Source organism: Arachis duranensis, chromosome 8, assembly GCF_000817695.3.
Source record: "Arachis duranensis cultivar V14167 chromosome 8, aradu.V14167.gnm2.J7QH, whole genome shotgun sequence".
Lineage (NCBI taxonomy): Eukaryota > Viridiplantae > Streptophyta > Magnoliopsida > Fabales > Fabaceae > Arachis > Arachis duranensis.
The window spans coordinates 7,308,450-7,317,736 of record NC_029779.3 but is presented as its reverse complement, the minus strand read 5'-3'; the positions used below and the strand labels follow the sequence as shown (position 1 = coordinate 7,317,736).

The 9,287-nt window shown below is 26.9% G+C and overlaps 1 protein-coding gene across 1 annotated transcript; it reads left to right on the top strand.

The window, feature by feature from the left end:
• Positions 1-1,847: 1,847 nt before the first annotated feature.
• LOC107460530 (uncharacterized) lies at positions 1,848-3,278 on the top strand. Its single transcript, XM_016078904.3, has 2 exons — positions 1,848-2,399; positions 3,002-3,278. Exons 1-2 carry the CDS (start codon positions 1,881-1,883, stop codon positions 3,077-3,079), a joined length of 597 nt encoding a protein of 198 aa, XP_015934390.1. The 5' UTR covers positions 1,848-1,880; the 3' UTR covers positions 3,080-3,278.
• The last annotated feature ends 6,009 nt before the right edge of the window (positions 3,279-9,287 follow it).

The window sequence follows — 9,287 nt, the reverse complement described above, 5'->3', positions numbered from 1 at the left end:
AAGTGGGTTTGACTCAAAAGTTACTTAGAGTTGATATCAAATGACTTATGTAAAATATTTGTGACAAATTACAATGCAAGAGAATAAACAAAGCTTAAAATAGATAAATTAACAAAATAAAAACTTAAAAGTAAAATGCTTGAAGAAAATAAAATAACGCAAAGATAAAAATAACAAGAAAAATAAATAAAATGAATAAAAAGCGTAAATGAAACAATAAGTGAATCGAAGTTTAAAAATAAAAAAAGAAATTAAAGTACTTGAAAAAAAATTCAAAGTAACAAAATGAATTAGAAATAAAAGGAAAAATAAAGAAAACAAATAAAATAAATAAAAAAAGATTGACTCCAGATATTGATATGCATTTGTATTTTATTAATTTTTTTGGTGTTAGTGTAACTAAATTTTGCAGAATTTTATATGGTAGTATAATGTTCAGATTGAAGTCTCTTTTTATTTCTATAATTTTTGTTATTTATAAATTACAAGAATAAATTTTGCAAGATGTCTTACTCTTCTCACGATCTAACTTTTTCTTATCTTTTAAACTATGATTCTAACTTAGTCATAAAAAAATTTGACTAATAAGTTAAACTGTTGTGCTAAACTGCTAATATTCTCATAAAATAACCCATTGCATACCATGGATTCAATTATTTGTAAGGATGAAATGATATTCCGTTCCACTATGATCGAGTTATTTACAATGTCGAATTTTTGTACTAATATATACTATATTAGCTTCTTGCTTTGATTATAGTATATTACTACAAATCAATTATAACTTTGAAAGTACTAAATTGAATTTCGCACGTTGTGTACATGTTATTATCTTTTAGATTATGCGCAGCTGCTAATTATTAAGAAATAATTGGAAATTTGGAATACATGTGCGTATGCATGTTGTTGCATTCATTTTCTTCATCAATTCGACATGTCAATAGCGTACCATAAATAAAAAATAAAAACATACAAATACAGTGGGTGCTAGGAAGGTGCTTTTTCGTTTACGAACATTAATAACTTATTTAGAGCGATCGAAAATGTGTGAATAAAACCGTTGAGGATTAAGATCAATCAATTTTTATTATTATTACTCTTAATTTGCTTCCACATCCAAGTTATCATCAATCATTTTAAATTTACACAAGATCATAATCTTAATAATCAATATAGAACCGTAGGAAATAAGAAATGATTATTATTTAATTAAATTTACCAAACGAATGAAATCAATAATAAGTGAGGGAGTCACTATTACCTTGAAATAGGGGCAGAGAGAGTGAAGACTTTCTTTCCTTTTCGCAATTGCAACCACCAAAGTCATAATAATAAAACCATACCAAACTCAAATTTATCTCACCACCTTTACAGACTTTTCAAAGTCTTCACCTCTATAAAAAATTTAAAAAATTAAAAAAAATCTTATTACTATTTGTATAACTATAACCATCTAGTCCTTTTCTATATGTTCTTTTTAGATAATTGTTAATTAATTAAATGCAAGGATGATTTAAATAATTACCCAAGTACTAAAAATTTACTATCATATAACATAATTGACTGATAATATATAAATATAGTAGCTTTGCTAAGAATAAATTATCATTCTTTTTATAATAAAAAATTTAATCATAGAGAATTCAAACTAATTCAATATTTTTAATGAATATTAAATTAGTCTATTTATTTTCCTAATGTGATCTTAAAGAAAAAATAAAAATATTATTTATATATTAAAATTAACTATTAATATATNGTGTACCCATATCATAACCGAAGAAAGGAAGATAAGAATAATATGCTTGTGTCCCTATCATTAATTTTGCATCTCTATAAAAGCACAGAAACCCACTTGACTTGTTGCCATAAAGTGAAAGATGGAGTCATCACCACACTCAAGGTTGTCCATGCTCATCTCCTCCCGCCCAACCACACCGCCGGAGTCTCCCCCTCCTCCGCCGCACACGGCGCCAGTGTCCGTGCCTTTCAAGTGGGAGGAAGCACCCGGTAAGCCTAGGCAGCCTTGCCACGTGGACACAAACGAAAAGGATAGCAGCAGATCGTTGGAGCTTCCTCCGAGGTTGTTGTTTTTAGAGTACTCCAACTCCAACAACAAAGTGTCCAGCATGGACGTGCCTTCTCCCACCACCGTCTTGGCTGGGCCTTACGTGGGCCGGGCCATGTCCTTCACCACTTCCTACAGAACTCCCCGCGACACTCACAATTCTTTTTCCACTTTTGGGTCTGCAAGGTTTCCCACTTCCACCAACATCCCCCACCATCATCCCGAGGGCACTTTCGACTTTTTCCCTCCTCATCATAATAAGAAGGTTAAGTTCCCACGCCGCTACTTGAGCCTCTCTAACAACCACTCCAACACAAACTCACATTTTTGGGTAATTAATCATTTCATTTTCTTACTCTTCAATTTTCACTTAGATATATTATAAAATTATTTCGTGGCATAAAAACACATATGGGGGACATGGGTAGTAGAACGATAATATTATAGAAAAAAAAATCAAAATTTATTTTATTTAATATTTATTAAATGGCTATTTTTTGTTTGTTACTAGTCATTTCCAGGGGCCGAAATCATAAAGTTAACTTTTGACAAAAAATATATGTCTTTGCATTTGGTCATATTGTTTAGGGGGGTGGCTACAACTAACCAGCATAGTTTAATATTATAAAAAAAAAAGGTTAATTATTATAGTCATACACTTTACACTTATGATGAGACATTTTTTCTTAATTTTAATTTGCTCATAAAGAAAATACATGAGGCTGATAAAGCATCTATATTTTCTGGTGCCCAAAAGCCGGACTTTCAATTCATTGCTACAGAGGAAATTGCACCGACTGGATAGTAGTGTAATAAATTACTTTATTGATTAAAATTGATTAGGTTAGGTTTTGATATATCTTAATCACAGATACTATATATATTATGAATTAGCTTGTAACATTTAGTATTTAATTTTATTTATAACTGCAGGCAAGCATTTATGAAAGCTTTAAGCAAATGGTCCCATGGAAACGCAAGCAAGAAAAACAAAGAAAACGAGCTTATTAATATTGAGTTTATCTTTAATTGACCTTTTACATGTCACCGTGGTTCTCTTAATTATTACTATTGTTATTATTACTACATTTATCTTTATTATGCATAGTCCAAATATTTTGCTTAGCAAAATATATATTATTATAGATGTAAAAATCAATGCAAATATATGTATTTGACTGTCTAATTATAAAGAGACATAAGGTGCAGTAGTTGTTTTCTTATTGCATCAACATGTGATTTTAATTTGTACAGTAAAAATCTGTATATCCTTTAATTGTTTTAAAAAATACTTGTTCTTTACGGTTACGCAAGTCAATTATTCCATATATATGTATATCAATTTCTTTTGATGTGGTCATCCTTACTATTAACACTAATTTTCATTAACAAAAATAGCCGAAAATTAATATTAATATTGTCAATATATTTTTTTTTCAATAATTAGGAATTCGTAAAAAGTGGCTTTAGATCTTTTTTTATAATTAATGATGTCAAAGATGTTTTTAAATGATTTATTAACACAATTATTAAATGTCGAAAATAAACATTTTAAAATAATTATTTTTTCCTATGCTAATAACCTTGGAATGTTTTATTTCAAGACTAATAATATATATTTCATTGTTCTCTGAAATAATTTTATATTCGATATTATAAAATGTTTGTTTATTTAGTGATACATTTGTTTCATTATGCATATTCCCAAAAATAAATTTTAAATTTCTAAAACAGTCTCAATATCAATAAAATGAGGAGATTTTTTTATAAGAAATATATAATTTAGGGAGGTAATATATAATAGTACTTTTTATATTTTAATTTTCATTCCTTTGATATGGAAATATCGAATACCCATCTGTTTGAATAAGAATAAAATTTTATATTTTGAATAAGAAATTATTTCTACAAACTAGACTAAAATATTTTAAACAAACATGACAATAATATAATTTTATAAAATAAACAATTCCTAAAAAAGTAAAATTCTTTGAAACAAACACACGACTAAAACTAAACACAAAACTCGTTTATAATGAAAGATAATTATGTATATTATAGGAGACTCCATGTTGAGATGGTACATGTTTGACGTTTGCTCATTTTAATTAATGTGTGTAGAAAAAACACACGAATGCAAACAAATCAAATAAATAAATAATTAAATAGCATAGTCAAAGCTAACTAGCAAGCTACATATAGTACAAGTTAGAAATGGAACCAATACTTTTTAAGTAAAAACTCACGTCCAGTCGATTTCACCTGAAGTTAATAACTGAGAATTTTTAGATAAAAAATTAATCAAATCAGTCAAATTATCTAACGACTCTCAGTTATCAATTTCACGTGGAATTGACTGCACCTGAATTTTTACCTACTTTTAATCAGAGTGAAGTAGAAGATTAAGACGCAAATACAGCGTTAATTTCTCTTAGAAATTCTTGCACTGCCTGGATTAGTTTAATTTGCACGCTTCAAATACTAATTCAACTGTACAGAGTCATAACTAATTATTAATATAACCCTTAACAATGACATGTACTGATCTAGAAACTATTTTCAACGACATGTGTCTCTAACATGTAACAACCTACACACATAATATAATAATGGGGTACATATTTATAGGGTACGATATTTTATGGACCAATTGATTATTGATACAGTAGTTACATGAATGCATGTTAAAAAGAATGATATGTATAAAGTGGTGGCTATATAGCATTATGTAGTAGTGTATTGTAGTTAAGAAACTTGTTGGCATTAAAATCCAGTGATTGCACCGCCGCAAATACAGACATTACAGTGCCTCTGTGCTAATATACTCAATAATAAATTCCCATTAACATTCCTTTATTAATATATGCAAAGTGGCATGTCAAAACTTAAAAAACCCTTGAAACACCACTCATGTAAACTGAATTTCAATTTCTTTCCCTTTTTTGTTTATATCAAGAAGTGATGTTAGAGACTTAGAGTTTTATTACTAGTAGCATATACTATCTGCAGAACTCAAAGATCACCCAATTAAAAATATAGGAAATTAATTTTTAGTAGGTTAATATGAGTCAATTTTATATTTAGATTTATAATTTAGAATTTAGAATTTAAAATTTATAAATTATAATATATGTTTAAATTTTAAATTAAATTAAATAATTTTAAAAGATTGATTGATGTTAATCGAAAAAAATTAATTACCTAACCTAACATTATAAAAAAGTCAAAATCAATTTTGATCTACCTATGTGTTAGAAATGAATGCGGATAAATTGCACAAATATCAAATTGAAGAACATAGTAGAATCATCATGAACCAAATTACAAGTGTCTAATTACAAGTATCATGTTATATTATAATCGAAAATGTTAACTAATTTTTATATTATGATCATTTACGACAACTTATTTGCAAGTCGTTTGGTTGGATGTATTTTTGGGTCTAATAGTAATTTGACCTTAAATTTATAAATATTATATTGTTAACGCTACAAGAAAAATGTTAAATTTTGTCGGATCTAGCATCGAATATTAGCGGCAAGTTTACCAGTGAATTTACTAGCAGATTTGGCAATAAATTTGTCGAATACAAAAGCTATCGTCGGATTTGATATTTCGACAGTAAATTCGTCGGTAATAATTAGAGAAAAAATAAGAAAAATTGGCGTCGAGATAAACGTGAAATTTATCCTCCGATAAATCTAACCTAAATTCAAAATGTGCAGTCATCTCCCTCACTTTTGAGAACACCATTCTCTCTCCCCCATTCTCCTCTCTATTCTCTCTCCCCTACAACATCTTCTGACAGCCCCTCTGACCACCCTCCGCCAGTGCAACCCACCTCCATTCTTCTCTAAAATTTGTGTCAAGTTGTTTGAATCATGTTTCATTGCCTCAAGCGAAATTTTTCCATCTGTCTCCACCACCGTTGGAAGAGCTGCCACTATCGCCTCTCTGTCGCCGGAGCTATGTCTCTCCTCTGTCGTCCAGATAGGTTGTCTTTATCCCTCTTTTTATTCTATTCTGTTTTCATTTTTTTTAATAAAAATTCTAACCCCTTTTTTGCCCTAATCCCCTTTTTTGAACCACCATTCAAGTCCACCTCTACCTTTGGTTCTTCCTCATGTGGATGCTTCATTTCTCCATTCAAGTAAATTCTTCACTGTTTCTTTTATAATTTTTATCATTTTGCGACTGCTTTGTAATTTAGATATCATTCATTTAGAATGTTAAAGAATTTTGAATTGAAAAGGTTATCTATTTCAGCGATTAGGTATTTAGATAATAATTATTCTAAAATTTATACAAATAATAGTATTGGTATTATTACTGTTGCTTGATATTTGATGTAAATTATTTGTTAAAATTTTGAATTTCAATGACGTTAATGTTAATTTTATGTTGTGGTTAGTTTGCACTATCCTTGTAATTTGATGTGTTATGGTTAGAACTATTTTTGGAATTGTCTATTTGATTGAATATATGCTACTTGTTCTACATGACTTATTTATGAATTATTGTGCTTGTTATTGTTTAAATTGCTTGTGTTTATCGAGTGTGGGGAGGTAACAGAGACAGAGGACATGTTGAATCTTAGTGATATCCCTAAGTTTCAATCTAGATTATGGCAAGAAAGAAAAAGAATCGAATTTAAAAAAAGGAAAAAAGTTAGATCAATGAGTGAAAGTTAAATTTAATAAAAAGGTAAGTCACGCTAATGGTTTAAATTGGCTTCTAGGTTTGGAGATTTAGAGTTGTGACTTAAGATATTTAGAGCCAGTGTCTCGTTATGTAGTTCTATATATTTGATTTCAAAATCCTATTAGAAACCGTTAGGTTCTCACTTGTGATTATTTACTTCTGTTTTTTAGATCTCAGCAAATTTTTAGCGATGACAATTCACATCTGGTAAGTTTATTCTGTTCCTTGTTTCAACTTTAGTTTTAGTAGTTTTCTTTTACTATTATTGTACTTTTTAGGTTAGGTTTTTTAGAAAAGAAAACTCCATCTTATCTTTTTTTCATATTCTTCTTTTTAGTTTATCTTTCATACTTTAATTTTCTTCAATTTTACTGTTTATTATTGATTATGAATTTATTATCTCTGTAATTCTTTTATCTTTTTTATTTTTTGTTTTTTTTTATTGAACTCTCTTTAGTTGTTTAAGATTTTTACAAAATAATAACTTGACAAATTAAGTTTTATCAAACTTAATTGAAGAACTACTATTAAAGTTTGAGTAACTAAGAGAACTTATTTATTTTTTGACTTTTAAAATTATCTCAGATGATTAATATTAATAATAGTTGACATTTTTATTGATTATGAATTAGTATTAGATTTGGCTATTGTATTACCTTAATTTATGGCAATGTATAGTTGATGTTGTAGACGATAAATTAGTTAATTGTTAGTTAGTTAATTGGTGCATTTTAAATATGATTTTTCTACTTAATTGAATTCTTTTTTTTTTAAATAATAAACTTTGGTATTTAAATTTGTTTGTAAACTTTCAACTAAAAATTATAATATAAATTTACTGTGAGATTTATAAAAAAAAAATCTGATAGTAACAAGCTCTAAAATTTCGCAATTAAAAGTTATATCCACCACTAAATATATCAGTAAATAATTGTCAGCGAAATTTATACTGTTAGATTTATTCCAACACTAAATTCAAAGATAAACAAGTTATCGACGTATTTTTTGATAAATTCATCGATAAATTTGACTACTTTATTGTAGTGCAAGAGTTATAAAATGTAGTTAGTGAATGTTAAAGAAAAAATTATAAGATTTTTTTTGTGTTGTGTCTCCACATTTGTTTTGTATACTAAGTTACTAGTCACTCTTTTGATTAGAGAATATTGATTTGTATTTTTTTGATATCCTCTCTTTGTATTTTGGATTGAGTAATTACACTATTTGGTCTTTGTATTTTGGATGTATATTAGAATTTAGTTTTGGTGGAGTATCACAAATTATTATTTTATATTTCTATGTTAAAAATTTAATTTTAGTAGAGTGATTATCTATTTAACATTTCTTTAGGAGAGATTTGAGTTAAAATAAAGCAGCATCACTAATTACTATTTTATATCTCATTAAAAATTTGATCAAAATAAAGTGGTTATCCAAATTTATAATTTTGTTATATTATATTTTAGTAAAATATTTAGTATTTCATTAGTGTCAATAATGTAAATTTTGCATTTTCATGGACATGCTCTATTTTTTGACAAACATTACTCATATCTATACGGTATATATAATAAAAATATAAAAAGGACTGATATTTAATTTTTTTTCCTAAAATACTTTTTGTTATAATGTAATATAAGATTTTGTCAGCATATTTTTTAAGAGTATATTTTAAGAATATCATAAAAAATATTTTATTAAAATTAATGAAAAATTATTTTTTAAATATTTTTAATGCATTAAATATATAAAAAAATAAAATTTTTTATTATTAATCTCAAAGTGTGGTGGGTATAAAATAGCTAAATTCTATAATATATAAAAAATATTTTTTCTATAATATTAAAAACTTAAATTCAAAAGAATCTAGATACACTAGTTAGTATATATAAGTTTGTTGACATTAAGGTCTAATACACATTGTTGCATGCAAGTCTTTATCTCTGGTTGAATTATATAACCTCACATAATTTTAGTATCATAATATTGTAGAAGTGAATAAATTCTAAAATTTCCATTAGTTTTCATGATTTAAATTATATTACGTATTTACTTTATTATTTTATTTCCATCTAAAGTATCGATTTCTGACGATGTTTGATTTCTGACGATGTGAAAACAATATATTTGACACTAAATTTATAACATACCGGAAACTGTTTCTGTGCTATACTAAATAATGAAAGGGTATACAAATTATATACTATACTTTATCTTAAACATTATAATACCACATATGTTTACTAAGATTCTTATGCTTGATGCATCAAACATAAATTTACATGCTACTCGATGAAGGAGCTTTCTTAGGAGAAGAAAGTATAATCTGGATCTTGATGGCCCAAGAAATAAATGAAAATAGTCAAAAGTTTAAGGATCAGTTTGTAAATAGTAAAATTTAGTAAATAGGACAAATTTTGATATATCCTTTTTGCAACTTTTTTTTGTCATTATTATTATTATTATTATTATTATTATTATTATTATTATTATTGTTGTCAATGTTACGACAATAATA

Excerpts from the sequence above, each read along its gene's own strand:
- LOC107460530 (XM_016078904.3), top strand. The coding sequence starts at position 1,881 with ATGGAGTCATCACCACACTCAAGGTTGTCCATGCTCATCTCCTCCCGC. Across the intron at positions 2,400-3,001 it reads ACACAAACTCACATTTTTGG|GCAAGCATTTATGAAAGCTT; the intron begins GTAATTAATCAT and ends TTATAACTGCAG.